The sequence below is a fragment of the Malus domestica genome, chromosome 14 (genome assembly GCF_042453785.1).
Source record: "Malus domestica chromosome 14, GDT2T_hap1".
NCBI lineage: Eukaryota > Viridiplantae > Streptophyta > Magnoliopsida > Rosales > Rosaceae > Malus > Malus domestica.
This window is the reverse complement of record NC_091674.1, coordinates 3,707,421-3,727,556: the sequence shown is the minus strand read 5'-3', so window position 1 is coordinate 3,727,556 and position 20,136 is coordinate 3,707,421. Positions and strand designations below refer to the sequence as shown.

Here is a 20,136-nt window from a genome sequence, read left to right as displayed (position 1 = left end):
TTAATTTTTGAAAAATAGTTAAATTAATGGACATTTTAGGAATATGGTGGGTGAGAAAAGAGTGTTTTAATTTTTTTAACTTTTTATGAGGGGTAAGATTATAAGATGGGGTGGGTAAATAAGGTTGTGGGGTGGCTCTGGCAATTCTCTTTGTAAATTATCTCCCATAACTATTTGAAATTAGCCAATTAATCCCTCATTCTTAGATTTGATAAAATTTCATCCATTTTGCTGTCAAATACTGGCACATGACCAACACAAGATGCACTCTTAAGGGTAAAGTCGTGTTAGTATTTAACGGAAAAGTTGCTGAAATTTCATCAAATCTGACCATGAGGAGGGATTAATTGACTGATTTCAAATAGTTCATGAGATTAATTTACCAAAAATGTAATTCGAAGAATTAGATTCAACACTCAAGAGGTCAAACGATAATTTATCCAATTATTCATTGAGATGAATCCTTAATTTTCTTCTAATTGGAACCTGTACCGAAGAAGTAGAAGGCATATGAATAGAGGCTAGTGTACACCGACCCTGCCGGATCGGCACGAGAACAATTCGCTAGTAAAAAAAAAATCTGTGTTATCAATTTGCTAGTTAAATTTCATCATCAACAACAAAATATCGTTTTACTTAAAAAATAAAAAATAAAAAAATTTCATCAACAACAAAAATCAAAGCAAATTAAAATTAAGGAAAACTAATGAAAATAGCTTGAAAGCTTTGAATTTTAACGATAAGGACAAAATAAAGGGTAGAGTGAATAGTACCAGTATTGACTTTTTAGTGTAAAAATATGGTTTTTCGTTAAAATGAACAGTACCGAAATTTTTTCGTTAAAGCTCTCTTTAAAATAAGGATGTAAGTAATTAATAGCAACCAATCTAAGTCCCTCACAAAGCACAGCTGACTTGCAGAAATGCTTTTTAGATTCTGCCTTCAAGCGAAGCACGTAATTTATTTTTTATAAAAACTCAATTTCTAATGGGAAAAGTATTTGAAATGACTTTCTTCTAAGAAGTACTTCACGTAATTTTCTAACTCAAAACACTTTTAGGGTTAATTTGTTTGGATTTATTTTTGGAAGAGTTCAAAGTGATTTTTGACGTTACAGATTTCTCCAAAATGTTGCATAACTGCCGCTTTAAATATGTGTATCATCTACATAATTTTTTTTCTTTCTCAAGTAACACCACCACGTTAGAGGTGTGGAGCCTATTCTACATTGACAAATCATGAACTATCAAGTACTCTTAATGCCTTAAACAATGCCAACATATGAGTTTCATAGCAACCCGGGAGACCCCTCGAGACTGGTCTCCTTCGTCTCGTAAAGGAGATCACAAATCTTCCTTCGAATTCACCATTCCAACTCCTCTTTGGCTACTACCAGCACTTGCAAACACATTTGTTGTTCGCTTACGCCTCCTATCCTCGGGAGAAGCCATTCCAATTATTGGTCCCAAGTTAAATGGGTTAATTTGGGTCTTCTTCTGCAGTTATGACAACATGCATTTTCATTCAACCTCATTTGGCAGCTTCTACAATATTTTTATTTCTTCAGAATCTCTCTCTTTTTGTAGTATCTACCTCTTGTACGTATTCGTTATCTTATTGCATATATAGGCTATAGCATACATTTTCCTTAAGAAAAGTATATAATCGCACATAATATAACATATGCATGCGCTAATAACGCGAGCGGTCTTTCAAAACCATATGATTTCTCTTAGCTAGTTTTCTTGTCACTTAATATTATAGTCTAGTAATATTTTTCTTCACTATTAATTATTAAATGGAAGGTCTTAGGTTTGAACCTTGTAGATGACGAGTTAGATTCCAAATTTATGACTAGCTTATTGTGTAGCTTATCAAAATATATCATTGCCAACTCATCATTGCCAGCTCATCAAAATAGTTTTAAAGGATTGAATGATGTAATAGTCCGTTGAAAGAGTTTGTTAGAGTTTGTTACTCAAAGCTTAGGAGCTGGTCTTCTAGTCAGCTATATATAGCTATTGTAAACAGATTGTAAAGTCAGTACAAAACCTTCATTCATTATTTTCTCTTCTCTCTGTAAAACTTAATTTCTTGGTTTTATAATTGTTCATCTCTGCTACTTCTCCAATGTAGTTAATAACGATAAATCTCCACTATTAGTGTAAATAATATTTTTGTATTTAAAAAAAAAAACTAGTTTTCCCTGCCAAAAAGGAAGACTAGTGTATATATTTGGCATCGTTAGTTTAATTGAACTGAATTTGATTAACGTTAATCAGTAATCAGTATCAATTCAAGTTAATGAACAAGTTCATTCGTGATCAAATTCATGATGTGTAGAAATCTTCGTGCTCATGTTTGTTGGAGTCTAGTTATTCAGTTTTTTAACAGTCTTTGATAGTATTCAGATTTTTAACAATATAGCAGCTTAAACGGTTTTCGTTACATTCTTTTTTATATATTAACTTTCTTTACCCATTTTCTTCAAGCATCAATCGCTTCCTCTCAAAGATCTTACAAGGATTTGATTAACTCCTATTAACCATGGAAATTAATTCAAAAGCTCATCCCGCAGCCACTACGCCACTACTCCCCGTTTCAAATAACCCTTCTTCAAACCCTAACACTTCTCAGGCTATTATTAGATGGATTGCCGGTTTGGTCCTTGTCCAACTCATCAATGTTCTATTAATTATATTTATGTTAGGAACCTTCACAATTTTTTGCAATTCCATGCCCTTGTCCCTAGCTCCACAACCCCCAAATGTCCAACTCAATTCCCTCTTCATGTCCAAATTTAACACCTCCAGCACAACCCTAGGGGCTAATTGGGAAATGTCCCTTACGGTAGAGAACCCTAATCTTGTCACATGGGTTCGTTTCAACCACGTAAAGGGCTCGATTTCGTACAAAGATTATTTCGTCGCGATAAGCTCTGTGGAGCCGTTTGAATTGGGATTGAAGGAAAGTAAAATGATTCGCTTGAAGATATCGTCGAAGATGACAGGGTCGGAGGAGGACTATCATCGCCTTGGTCTGCCGGTGGTGATCATGAAGTGGGGTTTGGATGAGATGCTGAGTAGGCAACGTGAGGATGGAGCTGTGCGTTTTAACTTGCAAATGTTTGTTTGGGCAACTTATAAGACTGGTTGGTGGGGGGAACAACATGTTGTAATGAGCCCTCAGTGTTTGGATATGAAGGTTGAATTATCGCCTAGAAATGGTTTCGGAAGTTGGATTAGTGGAGGGCCTATGAGGTGCTCGGTTCCAGTACTAATTAGTTGACCCAATCTGACACATTTTCTTCTTCATTGTTCCTTTTTTTCAATTAGTTGGTGCTTTTTCAACTTGAGATTGTAATTAATTAGATGGACAATTAGTTTGAGCAAAGATCAAACTTTCTTACCTTCTGTTGATGAACTTTCATCGGTTGTAAATTCAAAAGCTTGATTATGAACATGGAAAAACTTCCACTAACGTTTCTACCTATTTTAATAGAGGATTCCATCAAATTATGGTTAAGCGGAACTGTAAAAAGTCAAAACACAAATAAAATAAGGGTGGTGTTATCCACTCATTTTACCTCTCATATTTCTTTGAATTTTTTGTCATTAAATCGAATAAATTGAAGAAGCTCAATGAATAAAAATTAACAAGAGTATGTGGGATTAAAAAAATGTGTTTGAAAGGCACTGCCATAAACTAAACAGAAGATTTTCACTCACCATTTGTGCCGTCATTAGTACAATTTAATTGTTATACATAAATTGATTTTTTTTTTAATATTAGATGCTTTATTAATTAAAAACACTATAAAATAGTACAGTGAATGTCGAAAGAAAGACGATCAAAAACCTAACATGAATATAGACACCATAAGACAAAATATTGTTGGAAATTTCAATAAACATTTGGTGTTGAAATATGCAGGCACTACAAAAAAAGAAATTTAAAAAAAAATGTTGCCTCAATTGACTAGTCATAATAATTTGGTTCGAAATTATTTTTTACTAGAATCAAACCTAATACTACTCATACACAAGATTTGAAAATAATCTTCCTACGAGCCTAACATTGATCATCTTCCAACTATATCTGTGATACTTTAACAAACAAAAAAAAAAAAACCTGTGTCTGTGATACTAATTATACTGTAACGTTCATACTTAACCGCAAACATGAAACATCGTTTCGCCAACCGTCATATGCATATTAATTATCTTCCCCTACAAATATAATATTCCTGTAACGTGTAACTGCTGCCTTCTTCCCTCACTTGTTCTTCTCTCTTTCGATCAGTATCTCCACTTTTTTCTCTAAGTCTGCTCATTAACTACCTCCATATAATTGGATTAATTGCTCGCTGTCCAAGAAATTTTATCATTACAAGGTATGATTTTATTTATTTTCTAAGAAAGTTGTAAAAAATTCTAGTGAAATTAAATTGTCAAGTCAGTTTATTGGCGAATGGATTTTAAATCCAAGTCTCCTAAATGATTTCACTCTTCATTTCAATTCTAAAAACAATGACAATTTACACACTGCAGGCAGTGACCATGAGATGAAGAAATAGTAAGAATTCACTTGCAAAAATTCAGATTGATATTCCCCTTGTGGCCTGTCGGAAAGGGTTCCTCTCTGGATCCCTTCCTCCTAATCCACTAAGTCCAGAGATTCGGGCCATTGAAATTTGACCCAACGACTACAAACAAAGACCCACTTTAAAAGTAATAATAACTTTAGCCGTTGGATCAAATTTCAATGGTCCGAATCCTCGAACTTAGTGGATTAGGAGGAAGGGATCCGGAGAGGATCCCTTTCCTGGCCTGTCTACCATTACCATATGTTCCTCTATAGTTATGCATTTAAAAAGGATTTGCATACTCTATTTTCCTTCAAATTATTTATTTGTTAAAATATTATTTCTTTTGCAGGTTTTTTTTTTTTTTTGGGGTCAAATATTTCTTTTGCTGGTTAGTGAGATAGATTTTAGGAACATTAATTTGGTACCTAAACAAAGAGAAACGATGTTTCACCGCATGTCTGATATACTATGTTATTAAACTGTAAATCATGATAAACCATACTGTGACGTACGTAATTTCACCTTTGTATCCTCTTTCTTTCAGGAAGATTTATATATGGCTTCTTTGCGGTGCAAACTATCTCCATATTTCAATAAAGCTCGTGGATATATTGTCCTTGTTATGATAGTGGTAAGTCTAGCAACCGCCATCGGATTTTCTTTATGGTTCGTAGGCAACTATGTGGATTGAAAGTGCGGTCCAGGAACGGACCCCCTTGTGCTTCGTTTAGATGCATTTTCTCTATCAAATTTCGAAGTTTCGAATTCGTCACTTTCAGCTGAGTGGGAAGCCAAGCTGACATTGGGAACCAAAATGGCGGCTTAATTGTTACCCTCAACCCTTTTGAGATTTATGCGTATTACAAAGAAAGTGAGGCTCTATCATGTGCTTCAGTGGATGCAACACTGCACATTCCTCCGAGGAAGCAGAAAACTGTGCAGATCAAGTTTGATTCCACGGGTTGTGAGGGCGAACAGTCGTATGTGGAAGATCGAGTGATGAAGCACTTGAGTGAGGATAAAAAGAAGGGTTACCTTAGTTTTAGTTTGAAAATGCATATAGATGCTTCATATGGTATGAAGGAGCTATTGGGAATGGGAACCCAAGTGGCTTTAAATCCGAACTGTTCAGGTTTGAAGGTTGAGCTTTTGGGTTCAAAAGGTACTGAGGGAAAGATAAATGGGGGCCACAAATGCTCCATTCCGTTGCCTAAATGATGTAATTGATCTTATTTTACATGTCAATAATATTGAAGTTTGAGCTAGTTGCTGCTGTAATATAGGCGAGGGAATGATGTTTGGTTTTAAAGGATCGTTGTTTGTAATTTACGTGGTGATGTCGTTGTATTTATAGTTACAAACTTTCAATGATCATATAAAATAGTTCTCTATAATTTTTGAGCTAGGCAGATAACAAATTGTGCTTCATGTGAGGAATATGAAGAACATTGTTCAGTTTAAAAGAAGCAGTAGGTGTACGTAATATAAAGGAACCAACATGATTAATTGATAAACCTTTACCATTCCCGATGTATACTTTTTCTTCACCATTGTAGGGAGTAGGAGAATTGATGGTTGAGATGTCATTGGTGATGTATGAGGTAGCACCAGAGTCGATCAGCCAAGAAGGGGAGGGCTTTGCAGTATAGCGTGCACACATTGCTTGAAGTTTAGTAGGGGGAATTCGACCTGAAATCTCTGGATTCATGTGATCAAAACAGTTGATAGCTTCATGATTGGGATTGCCACAAATTTGACACAGTGCTCGAAGACCAGAAGATGAACCACGAGAGTTGAAATTGTTGTTGTTAAGAGTGAAACCACTAGTATACTGATTTCCTTGAGAGTTGCCTCTAGTTCCACGATTATTATTGTAGCGACTGTTTCGTCCTCGATTTGAATTGTAACGAAAAGAGTTCTGAAGTAGTTGATTTTGTATTGCATACGCCTGAGGCAGTGTGGGAATAAGAGGTGGTTGACCTTGTACAGATAGAGCATGAAACGGTTCAACATTGTTGGATAAGACAACTTTCTTTCGACGATTCATATAAAGCTCCTGGGTGACTGGTAACCCATGCAATTCATCCAAAGAAGTGGAAGATAATCGGAGCATGATTAAATCTGTGAAAGACTCAAAATCATCAGGAAGACCAGCAAGAGTGGCAACAATCAGATCACGATCAGAGATTAAAGCTCCAGCGACAATGAGAGAGTCATAAATCTCTTTAAGTTCTTGTAGGTAATCAGACATTGATTGTGAACCTTTTTGAATGCTCTGAAGTCGCGATCGAAGTTGATGAATGTGTGCATCAGAAACGCCCTCAAATCATTGTTCGAGTTTGAGCCAGAGATCACGAGAAGATGAAACTCCAACATTAAATGGAATTACCTCTTCAAAGAGTGTGGAATTAAACCAAATGAGAAGATTTTGATCTTTCTCATACCAAGATTCGAACGCCAGATTGATAGTTCGATCAGGCAGAAAATGCGCCGGACAAGATTATGTGCCATCAACAATACCAAGAAGCCGATAGCCCTGAAGAATTAGGGCAAAGAGAGCTCGCCATGGCAGATAATTGAATCTCTTAAGCTTGATATGCACCATGCTGCCAATGTTTTGGATCGTGAGACATGTGTAAGATTGAGAAGAATTAGGATTTGAAGAGGAATTGGGATTCAAATTGGGCACTGACTCAGAGGACGCAAAAGGAGACGCCATTAGAGATCAAGAGATACATGACGATATCGAAGATCGGAGTACAAGATCGACGAAGAAATCAAGCAAATGATAGAGAAATTAGATAAGCAAAGCGGAAGAGAAGAGGATCGAGAGAGGTCGTGAGGCGGTTGGCGATGAAACCATATAGAATACTAAGAACACAATATTTTATGAATATTCCTCTTTGATTGAATGAATGGATAATTACATCAATAGTCATATATATAGCCTTAGTTATTTACAATATTCTTTCTAATTGACTAAACAAACTTATTAAACATGGCAAACTATAATTGGTTAACGAAAACAAAATATATGTCATGATCTGGCATCTTCATCTTTAGTAGTAGTGTTCAAATGGCATGGCTTTATCCTTCGGTTTTTCAAAGTTGCAGTTTGCATGTGATGGCAACCATTCACATCAAGAACCACGTCCAGTCGTGTGCGGCATGATAATTGAGTACAACAAAGTTCTTGCTTGAGCATATTTCTGAGTTTCTTTACACACAACGGTATGCAAATGGTGTGTCACACCGGTTGACTCAGTTTGGGTTGTCCATGAATATGGAGAGGCTTTGGTTCGAGGAAACACCAAACTTTCTTTTAGATGCTTTACTTAAGAATTGTAAACACACACCAAATTAATTGATTTCTCTTGTGCTCATAGGGGGCGTGGCGTGGGGGCGTTCTATCAGGACTCCGGCTCATTCAAATTTCTTAGAGCATGGTAAGGGTAAATTGCTTTGGCAGCCATATTCCAGGTCTTGGTCTGTAGTATGGCTCATCAAATCACTTCACGCATGAGCTAAGTTTTCTCCCCTTCGGTTGTAATTCTTTTTTATAAATATCATTGTTTTCTCTCAAAATTTGGCGCATAAACAAATTATACTTGCAGTACGTTGATCATTGTGTGAGGCTATGACATATATAGCATTGTCAAATGAGAAATTCTTGATTGAGATTGTCCTTTGTAGTAACTGACTTACAAAAAATGTGACCAGGTGGAGGTCACCTCTATGTGAGTGAGCTACCACACAGCCGCACATGACAGCCTCACCCAAGATTTTCTATGTCCACGTATTTCATGAATGAAAGCTTGACTATATATTTGGAAATTGGATTATCTATGTACTCAGCTGTCAACACCATTGCCATTTTCCAATTCTGCTAGCTATATCAATGCATTGACACTCATAAATTATTTACTTAACATAGAACTTCTAATTAATTACCTTGTCCCACGCTCTTTCCGCGCTTTTCACACTCCACGAACCTATTTTAACACTGTTATTTCCTTCAATAATTATTCTCCCTCCAATACCACATTGTTCTATCTCCTACCCCCCAAAACCCTCTCTCTCTCTTCGGGGAGATTCTTGAGGGCAGAGAAATAGAAATACATAAATATAATAGAAATTCATATATGGCTTCTACAACCCAAAGTAGTCAAGCCCACACAGCAGATCAACCTCCAACTCAATCCTCAGAGACCGATCAGCCTCGCATCTCCACTGTCGGCCACCCCCAGCCCGGGTACCCTCAATCTACTATGAACTATGCTCAGCCTCAAAATGGGTATCCCCCACCCCCGCCCTACCATGGCTACCCTCCAACCGCCGGTTACAACCCTTATCAGGCGGACCCGAATGCGTATTACGCCACCACCTATTCTCAACACGATGAAGCCGCGAGCAGCTTCGCCCGCTGCTTCTGCATCATACTATTCCTCTTACTCACTGGGACCCTTCTGGCTAGCATCATCATGTTCGCAGTCGTCCGTCCCGAAAATGTCACCTTCAAAGTCGAGTCTTTCGGCGTTTCCAATTTCAACATGGTCCCGACAACCAAAGTAGTCTCGGGCAAATGGGAGGCCACGATGTTCGTGGAAAACCCTAGCTTTGGTCTGAGGATGCACGTGGACAAATGGGAAACTGCCTTGTACCACAAAGATAACTTTTTGTCGTCGGGAGGGTCGTTCATGCAGGACATGCGGTTGGACTCTAAGTCCAAAGGCACCATGCAGTTGAAGATGGAGATGTCCAACTCCACGGCAGGGAGCTCGTCAGTGGAGGACATGGAGAAGGAGCAGAAGGAAGGAGGGGGTGTGAGCTTCAGCTTGAGGATGTCGCTCACATACACAATGCAACATGGGTGGTGGTATAGTATAAACTATAGGGCCGGGATACTCAGGGTGAAATGTACGGATTTGAAGGTAAATCTTCCGGTGGGTGCAAGTAGTGGAAGCATGCCTGGTGGGAGCTCAAAGAAATGCGACATTACCGACGGTTGGTAACTCAAATGATGCTTGAAATATATAGTCATGTCATGATAGGCGAGAAAATGGGTCGGATTTTTGTTTTTTTATTTCATGATCTCATTGATGATGATCTTCTTCCCATGTCTCCATTTGTGGGAGATTATCTATTAATTGGTTGTATATTAGCTGAAGTGGTGTTTTTTCTGAATTTAGAAGCCTCTGATATCTGATTGTTGTAGATACTTTAATTTTGTTAAATATTGGAAGATATCCCTAGATCCCTTCCACAAACAATGAAAGAAAAATAGTGGGGCATCTTGGTATTGAGAGCTAAGAAATATAAAAGTAGACATAAAAATGCATGTATTATGTTGATGAGTAGTGCTAGGTTATAGTTCCACACAACTCATAAAAATGTGTATTATAAAATAACTTACATAGCACGAGTACACCGTCGTGTGTCATTCATGTAAATAAAATGAAGATATGTAGACAAAAACTTACATATATTTTTATTTCATTAGCACGAGATGCTATTGTGATAGTGTACTTGTGGCACAAAGTCATTTTTGAAAAAAAAAGGTGTTATTAGCATTTCAAAAAAATTGCACTGCCCTGAGAATTTTTCCTCTTCCCTTTTCTCCCTTCCAATTGTAACATCTCACATCGATCAACGGAGAGGGGGTGATGTGCCTTATATGTACATGCCCACCTCCATATAGCACGAGGCCTTTGGGAATCACTGGCTTCGGATTCATTAGGAACTCCGAAGTTAAGTGAGATTGCAGTGATATCAATCCCAAGATGGGTGACCCACTGGGAAGTTCTCATGTGAGTTCCCAGAAACAAAACCGTGAGGGCGTGGTCGGGGCCCAAAGTAGACAATATCGTGCTACGGTGGAGTCGAGCTCGGGATGTGGTGGACCCCGGGTCGGGATATGACAATTTGGTATCAAAGCCAATCCTTAGCCGGAAGTGTGCCGACGAGGACGTCGGGTCTCTAAAGGAGGTGAACATGTACATATAAGGCATAGAGGATCCATTTCCCTAGGCGATGTGGGATCTGATGCACCGGATCCCATCAAAACTCCAAAGTTAAGCGAGATCGCAGCAAGAGCAATCCCAAGATGGGTGACTTATTGGGAAGTTTTTGTGTGAGTTCCCAGAAACAAAATCATGAGGGCGTGGTCGGGGCCCAAAACGGATAATATAGTGCTACGACTGAGTCAAGCCCGGGATGTGGTGGACCCCAGGTCGGGATGTGACACTAGCACATCTTCAGTTTGGATAGACAACACTGTGAAGGCAACCGGCGACATCTTCAATTTGGATAGACAGCACTGGAGCTGTAGAATCAGCCGACCGAGGAGCATCTTCAGTTTGGATAGACAACACTGTTTTAAGGCCGACTAGTTATTTATTCAAGTCTCGGCCAATAAGGGTTTTCGAGTCTTTGTTGGTGGATGTCATCTCATCAGCCTTCTCGACGAAGTGAGGTGTTACAGGTTATTAGGCTCGGCACATTGAACGCTGAGTTTTACTTTATGATTGGATATTCATAAGTACATTTTAAAGTTCGGCATTTCGATGGCCGAACCACGTTTACCATCAAGACATTTATCTCTTTCGAGTATTTGTGTCTGTATAGTCTGATACCAGTTCAGTGTACTTATACTTTCACGAATATAATTATCGAGACTGAACCCGGTGCCGACGATTTGTGAACTTCACAGAACTAGCAGCCTTTTTTTTCAGGCTCTAGAACTCAAATGCCGAGACCTGTTCCTTCCTTGGCCGCATTCGCAAGAACAAGAAGTCAGCAGCTCGCCCAACACAACATCAACGCATTCTACTCCCTGGCCGAGCTCAGGCGACGAGTTGGCACGCCTGCACACAACCAAATGACGTAGTTAGCTTATTAATTACTCGGTCTGCGTGCCATATAGGCTTGGTAGTTTTTAGGGTCAACACGCCCTCTTGGAAAAAAAAAACATAATTTATTATTGACTAGAGATAATGACAATGTACATCATATCTTGAGATTCCGAGGCCCATGCTTGATTAGAAGGCTTTGTTAAAGGCATGTTGTTTTTTTTTAGCAAATGATATTATCTACATTAAGGGGATGAGGGTGGGCTTAGCCTCATAATGGGCTAGCAATAATGTGGTTCAAATTTACTTTTGATGAGAATCAAATATAAGACTTCTCACTTACAAGTGAAGAGAAATATTACTAGACCATAATACTAAATCGCAAAGACATATTGTTTTTACCTAGCAGAGCAGAATTATAGAGTGAGGATAATTTTGTCTTTACATTTTACTTTAAAAAAAAAAAACTTTGTTTGGTAATTACTTGGAGTTTTGAATTTTCAAAATAAGTGAAATTAAAAATTAAAAATTGTAAATGAAATGTTGATCAAACAACGCTTAATAAACTAGTCCATTATGAGGCTTAAATCACTCTATTATCTTTTTAGTGTAGATAATATCATTTGTTTAAAAAAAAAATTCTAACATATCCCAAACTATTTTATTTGGGCTTATACAAAATAATAAATGTAAGTCGCGTTGGCGCTTTAGTTTTCAAGGACGGAGCTTGAAAAAGCAAAGTGAGCCTAGAGTAGCAGTCCATTACGTTTGTTTTTAGTTCCCTTAATTAATATTATATTAATAAAACGCATAAATGATATCGTTTGTTTAAAAAAAACCACATTTAATAAAAATCTAACGGAACCCAAACTATTTTTTTGGGGCTTTTATAAGCGTGACCACATAATGTAGACATAATCTTGTTTACGTGAATTTGGGCTTTATATAGAATCCATCACCGATGGGGCAAATAGCAAGCCTGAATCAGCCCAAGGTCAGCCGTGAGAGTTACCAAAAACAAATCGAGAGAGACCGTGTGGGGACGACACATGACGACAAGATAAGTGTCGCCGCCGTGTTGAAGGCGCTCTAAGATTCCTCAATACGTTGCTTTCAACCCAAAGCCACCGTCGTGCCGGAGATGCCAGCTTTTGGTTTAAGTGCTACTGATTTTTTATTTAATCTTTTCCCATCCCCAATGAAGTATTAATTTATGACAGCTTCCAACCATCTGTCAAAAATATTTGTTATTATTAACCATTAATCTAAAACCAAAGCTCTCTGATTTGAAATGGCTGCTTCTTCGTCCCAAGGACAACACAAGACTGTCACCGGCTATCCAGTTCCGCCCGCCCAATTTGCCGCCGGCTACCCTGCCGCAGCTCCCTACCCTTATGCGGCCCCGCCGCCGCACCCCAACCGCAATAATTACCATCCCACGGGCCCACCCCCTCCCTACTACAACCCTCAGCCCAATGGGCCCTTCAGGCGCAAACCCACCGTCCTCTGCCGCATCATCATCGCCGCCGTCGCTGTGTTCGCCGTCATGTCCATCATCTTCTTCATCTCCTGGCTCGTCCTCCGCCCCCAACTCCCCAAGTTCCGGGTCGAATCGGCCAGCGTCTCTCCGCTCAACGCGACTAGCTCCGAGCTAACCGCCACGTGGGACTTCACCCTCCTCGCCACCAACCCCAACCACAAGCTCACCATCTTCTACGACCGCCTTACCGCCTCGCCCGTGTACGGCGGAGTTCCGCTCACCACGGCGGCTGTGCCTCCCTTCGTCTCAGCCAAGAGGAACCAGACGCGCGTCAATTTCAAGCTCGCGATGGTGGGGGAATACGTCGGCGACGACGTGGCGAGGGGAATCGCCGACGGGAAGGATCGCGGGTCGGTGACGTTCGGAGTGTGGGTGGCGGCGTGGGTTCGGTTTAAGTCTGGGGTGTTTCAATCGAGATCGCGGTTGTTGCGCGTCTACTGCAATCGGGTCGAATTCACCGGGTTTGCCCGAAATAATGGGACCGGGACTTTGACGGGTCAGTCAAGTCCGTGCGAAGTTGAGTTATGAGACTGTGAGTAATCAGTATAATAATACAGATACTTTTTTCATATTTTATTTTTCTTTCGTTTTTAACCCAAAAATTGGTGAACGTTACAAACTAGTCCTTATTTATGATTTTGGGCTATGGAATACAATTGCTTTCTGAATCATAGCATCGTTTGTACTATTTTGCATATTTCTGTGTAGGACCTTGCCACTTTGCTTTTAGATTAATATTAAGGAAAATTAATAAAAATAGTTTGAAAATTTTGAGTTTTAACAATAAAGACAAAATAAAGGTAAAGTGAATAGTAGTAGGATTAATTTTTTAGTTTTAAAATGTGATTTTTTGTTAAAATGAACAGTATTATGAGCTTTTCGTTGAAGTTCCCTTAAAATTATGCGTAGAATAGGCCGATTACAAAGGGGATTGATTTCCACACCCCTTTTTACCTCTACACTCGTACGAGGTCAAAATAGAGTGCAGAAATCATTTCCTGTAAAAAACCATCCTCCTGGTGTAAGTCATATGTCGATGTTGCCCATGTGGTGAAACCTGTTATTGTTCTCAATCCATCCGAATTCTATCCAATTTTGCCAATACACGCGTTATGTGCAAGGTTAAAAAGTCTTTTAAGCCATTGAAGCCTTTCTTAGACCCCTAAGTCACGTACAAGTGATGCACACTTTGGTTCGAACCAGACTGAATTTGGATGGAAAGTATGATTTGAACTGAGATTGGTAAATAGGCTTGACAACTAAGAGTTATTTTTCCCCACATGGCATATAACTAACCCTCAGCATGAGTTTTGAAAGCCTTTCCATTGTATATTCAAACTTCAGAGTTCAGACTATGAGTATCGAATGAAGCTTGGTGAAGTTCTTTACACCGACTCAATTTGTAGGGACGCATAAATTCGTTATTGAAGGGTTGATTGTGCCTTTACGATACACATTTGCAACAAGCATTAGTTTTGGAAAACTCATCTCCTTCTTCTAAAGACATCCTTGCCTGTTACTCGTGAATGATATCGAAACATTAGTAGGCTTCTATGTTAGGATGTCTAGTTTACTCTGTGCCTGAATGGCTGGTTGTAAAGTTAGTTTTGTGACTGAAGCTGTTGTATTGTGATGATATGATTATAAATTTGTAGTCAGTGTTATCAGGAAGTATACAAGGTTCTTCTTAGGGAAGGGAAGGTCGATCTACGTATACAAGGTTTTTCCTGGGGAGGGAAGTTCGATGCTAGTGTTTATCTGTTTGGTTTCAAACAAGGTTCTTCTTTGAAGTAAATTTGTTGGTATTTGTTCTCTCATAGATGCTACATATGTGCTTGTAGTGTAAATTGTCTGCTTGTAATGGTCAAGTTGTACTATAGACAATACTGTTCGATATGGATCAAGAATTCAAAGGAGTGGTTGGGAAAAAATGTAGTTAGTTCGACTCAGCCGAAGCATTTCTAGCACAATGTTAATGTTAAAGAAGGTTTTTATTTGATTTCAGTAGGTATGGTAATAGTGGAGTTATCGAATGTAAACTCTTGTTCTAGTTTTGTGTTTACATGTCTTGTTTTGTATGTACTTCTTTCCTAGCCGTTTTCCGGTTAAGGTACTCTACTTCAACACCGGATTGCACGTTTTCTCTTACGAGAAGAAAACAAACTACCATTCCGACAGCGTTACAACTTCACTGTATTGCACAATGTTAAATGTTTTCTCTTCGGAGAAGAACAGCAGCTACTGCTCTGACTCGATTTTAACTGTGTCAACACGCCGTTGAGTTGCGCAGACAGGGCACTTGTGATGCTGCGTCGTAGTAGTACAAAGCTTGCTTGTATTAGCTTCCACTTTCACTTCAATAATTTATCCGATGGTGCTTTCGTAATAGTGGTAGTTTTGATTTGAAAAGTTCACGCTTCGTTGAGCTAACTATTTGCTTCTCGAGTCTCCTTAAATTCAAAGAATTTTTATTTTGTTCTTGTCGCTGAAGTGGTTTTCTGATGACTTATAATTTGCTCTTCAATTTTCTCTCTGGATGAAAACGTATAAACCATTTTCCAGAAATTTGAATAGAATAGTCGGGGTTGATGATGGAGTACATTCTATTTTCGTGACATTTTTGAGAAATATATATGAGAAATGGTAATAAAAATCCCCTTTCCAAAATGTTAATACAATTTCATTTCTTTTCCCACACTTTTTTCATGAAAAAAAAAACACTTCACCTGACAATCACAACTATTTTATAACATGTAAATGAATATTTTGTGTCATTTCCACTCGTATAAGAATGAGAAAAGTGAGATGAACCAATGGTAGCATGTTTAATTTCAAACCGTTCGTCCAGCAATAAAGAACCCGAAGTCCTTAAACTGTTCCTGATTAATTTTCTCTATATACATATTATATTTTTTTTGTTATTGAGTTAAAAATTGGAGGAAGCTAAATCTCAGTTTTATCATCGAAAAGCTGGCTAAACTGGTCAAACAATTTACAGTTACAGTTTGGGTTGATTTTATTTCGAATTTTAGTATCAAAATCAAGCACAACCAAACCCATAATTTTAGAGCGTAACTAATCTAGTTCTTTTAGGGTTTATCATCATTTTCATGGACAATTGTAGACACTGGACTGATTAGGTTTCCATGATCATTTGTGTTCACTACATTTCCTACAAAATGTGTGTGCGATAAACAAACCTTTGAGTTTCTGGGATTGATTAATGTAGTAGGTTGCATGTTATAAAATGATGCCTCCATCTTGTTGCAATGATTTATGCAGGCTAAGAGAGCAAGAGAAATTAAAGTGAAAATAAAGGATTCAAGGCATGAGACATCAAATTAGGTTTACAATGAAGCGATAAGTGGTTGAATAAGGTTATGGTTCAGCTTTGGTTGTGTTTGGGTTAATATTTGAACTTTGGGCTGAAGGAACAGAAGCCCAACAAGAACCAAGAAGGCATGACTCTGCCCGAAGGCCCAGCATCAAACCCATTCGCCCAGCCCAAGGCAAAATGATGATTCCACATTTAATGCAAAGGCTAGTGGCTTGAAAGAAGTGACACTTATGGAAATCAGCCTACTCTCAGCCCAAAAACACTTTTTGGATGGCAGAGTACGTAAATTACTGATGAGTCACTACCCCTCAATTGCTTTCGGGCAGGAGCCAAGCTACAAGTAGTTAGGCTAATTTGCCTATAAAAGGAGGAAGAGGGCCCAGAGACAAGGGCACTCAACCAATCAAACAAACAAATACACAAACTCTGCTCAAGTCAGATTTGCATACGAAGTTGTAGTCAGCCCCCAACCTCAATCCTTTTCAAGATCAGCTCTCACAAAAGCCATCTTTTGTTTAGTTTAATAGCTGCTGACTCATGTAGCTATTGATTAGTGAGTGTAGTTTTTTAATTAAGCTTGTTTAATTCCAATTAATTATGTTTACTGTTGCGTATATAAGTCTGGGAGATTCTAGATTATTTACTAGAGAATTGCATTTGTTGAGTTAATAAAAGAAAGCTCTCTCTCTCGTTGGTGTGAAAAAGATTTCATGGGATTTGTCAATTTCAGGCATGGATTTTGTGAAGATTGCTTTTATGATACCAGAGCATGTTCTCTGCGTGTGAAATCCAACAGTCACACTTGGTCTACGTCATTCCATTTGTGTTATCCACGTATTTGGTTTGAAAATTCTCCACAAGTGAGGGGACATTTTGACGAATCTCATGTTGATGAGAGAATGAACCTTAGACAGGCTTATAAGTAATTGAATTACTCTCTATATTGTCAATTGGTTTTATATTGAAACACCAAAATTCATTAGTCTGGCTCAGTGTTTGTTAATCCATTATTATTATACTCGTAACATGTTATTAGATGGATCATTACATGTTTATGCTGTTACTTATAGTGTGGCATATTTGTTACGTACTGATGGACTCTGGTCTTTTTTACCTTCATTTTAGATCTTTTATCCACATATTGCATCAAACCCAGCTCATCCATGCTTTATTGCCCTTGGTCATCTCCCTCTTGTTGGGATTTGGATGTTGAGCTTAGGAGGCTGAGCCTCCTGAGTAAAGCACATTGGATTTTGATCCAACAGCTATAATTAGCTTCAAAGGATCCAAATCACTCTTTGTTGTATCATATTGCTGCCAAGTCAATGAAATAATCATGCCACATCATCCTGTTTTGAGTTTTACGTTCTATATTTATCAAGAATATTTAAACTATTCTAATCTACGTGGAGGGGAATTCGAACTTGAGTTCAAGAGAGTGAGGACGCTACTTAGTACTACGGTATAGTGGTATTCCTTTTTACTTGTAAGTGAGAGGTCTTAGGTTGCTAACTCATTGTGAGGCTAAGCTCACATCCCTCCTCTTAGTGTAGATAATATCGTTTGTCGAAAAAAAAAAAAAAGTAAGAACAACTTTGATCAATTGGTCTAACCCATATACGTTTTATTTCAAGTCTTTATATTATAAATACAGTATATAAACTATATATAAAATGACAGTTTTTCTTTCAATTTCAATTGTCTAATCATTAATTTTGGTGCTTGTGATGATTTGGATAATCACTAGCTTCAACATTCAAGGCAAGTTGAAAGAAAAACTGAAAAATGTTCAAGTTGAAGGAAGAAAATAGATTAGTAATGAAAGAAATTATCCATTCAAATCCTCGCAAAATAGTAGAATATCAACACTATATAACTTATCATTTCTTATCCTCACAAAATAAGATATTCTTCTTTCTTACTTCAACATGCCTCGAATCCTATGAGTTATCTAATGCAACCCACTCCTAGACACCAAATGAATCCTATATGTATAATCAATACATTTATCACTATGACGATGTAAAAAACACATGATAACTCAGAGCATGTATACTTATTGATTAAGAGCATGTATAATTTGAACTTGGACTAGCAAGAGTCTAATCCCTTCCTCCCATATAATTATCAGATTTTTAGTAGGCATCTTGGTTCCACCTATTGTTATGGTAATTAAGGAGCCAGTGGATGATGCAATTGTGGAGAAACCTATTTGGCCATGGCCTAAATAACTTTATGAAACCTTATGTTATACAAGTGACAAGGGAATTATATTTTATATATAGTAGTTTAACATTTGATATGATATTAGAAACATGATAAGATTCCTAGACAACGATAAGTGTGTCCATATTTGTATATCTCCAAGTTGGACATGATTAGGACCCTGGTGGACGTTGTGGTTGAGATCGAAAGAGATTGACATCGATACTTAGTGCATGTAAAAGTAATTGTGTTATCTGGGTTTTCTTTCCATTTGTTTTTCTGGGAAGGTCATAAATTTATAATGTCCCCGTGAAGAAACAGTTTGGAATTCTCTTTAGCAAAAACAGAAGCAAGACTTGTTGGGTAAAAGCAATGGGCTTATAGCTCAGCCGGTTGGGAACATTCTCGCTTACTCCCAAGGTTTTCAGTTTGAATTTCCCCTCCCCAAAGAAAGGAGAATAAAAAAAATAAAATAAAAAAGCATTCATAAAGAAAATCCAAGTTTGTGAGATTGATCTCAAATTGAGATGCGTTACGTTTATAGAGAATTAATTAGAAAAGAAACAAGGCCATCGTACTTCGCTTGAGTAAGACTGATCCTAATTAGTAATAGTTTTCACATTTTGGAGGAGCCTTTACTTGTGTTAAGTCTGTTTTGCTTGATGATTATTTCTTAATTTCGTTTGGCTATGCCTTAGTTTACCTAAAAATTAAAGATTTATTTCATCCGAGTGAGATAATACGAACGAGTTACAGTTAACAAAATTTCTCAAGTAAGAATAATTTGACCAAAGCAAAAAAAGGTTAATTCACTTAGCAAAACTATACTACAAATATCAGACCATATAATTCTCTAATAAAATTGTGTTATATCATGTAGTTGTAACGAATCATTACAAAAGGAGGCCAAATGAAGGAAGATTCAAACTCAAACATGGAAGGGTAAATGTTCGATTCTTCTGGAGATACAAACACTACTGCCCTTGAGAAAACTTCGATTAAAATTAAATTTTGTAAGATATACTGGAGATATTAAATTAAACCTTGTAGATAGGTACGTATAGGTTCTCTTTTGTGCTTTGAAAAAGAAATAGTACAAGAAGGTCCAAAGGATGAGAACCATGTCCATGTGATGCCATGTGGAAAATACGATTCAAACGACTCTAGTCGTTTACACTTATTATTATGCAACATTCGTAGTCAAAACACAAAACAATGTTTCAACAAATGCACCTAATATTAGGCTGTTTCGTGGCCTTGAAGGCACATAGAGGTAATAGGGAGTAGAAACAACTACCCAAAAAGTAAAAGAAAACCCACAAGAACTTGAGTGCATCAAAAAGTTGGTTAGATGGCATGTCATTTGATCTTTACGCTTCTTTATAATTCATCGATGATGTTAGGAGACATACTTTAAAGTTGTTGCTTGCATCAATACTTATGATCTTCATCTCTAATCCAAGGAAAGTGTCTAAAATCCAATATCCTTTTTGTGCTTATTTGCAACATATTGAGTGTTTTTTTAATATAGGTTTCGAAGATTAATCTTAAATGGCTAGTTTTGAATTTTTTTTACTAATTTGTTCACTTTCAAGGACTCCGATAATACTATGGATTT

At 37.7% G+C, this 20,136-nt stretch overlaps 2 protein-coding genes across 2 annotated transcripts; both read left to right on the top strand.

The window, feature by feature from the left end:
* The first annotated feature begins 8,730 nt into the window (after positions 1–8,730).
* LOC103454226 (uncharacterized) lies at positions 8,731–9,600 on the top strand. The gene has a single exon (XM_008393818.3). The coding sequence runs from the start codon at positions 8,731–8,733 to the stop codon at positions 9,598–9,600; it is 870 nt and encodes a 289-aa protein (XP_008392040.3).
* Positions 9,601–12,727: 3,127 nt separating this feature from the next.
* LOC103454155 (uncharacterized protein At1g08160-like) lies at positions 12,728–13,504 on the top strand. The gene has a single exon (XM_070812427.1). The coding sequence runs from the start codon at positions 12,728–12,730 to the stop codon at positions 13,502–13,504; it is 777 nt and encodes a 258-aa protein (XP_070668528.1).
* Positions 13,505–20,136: the final 6,632 nt, after the last annotated feature.

What these genes read in the sequence shown, in the direction of transcription:
- LOC103454226 (XM_008393818.3), top strand. Translation starts at nt 8,731, where the DNA reads ATGGCTTCTACAACCCAAAGTAGTCAAGCCCACACAGCAGATCAACCT.
- LOC103454155 (XM_070812427.1), top strand. Translation starts at nt 12,728, where the DNA reads ATGGCTGCTTCTTCGTCCCAAGGACAACACAAGACTGTCACCGGCTAT.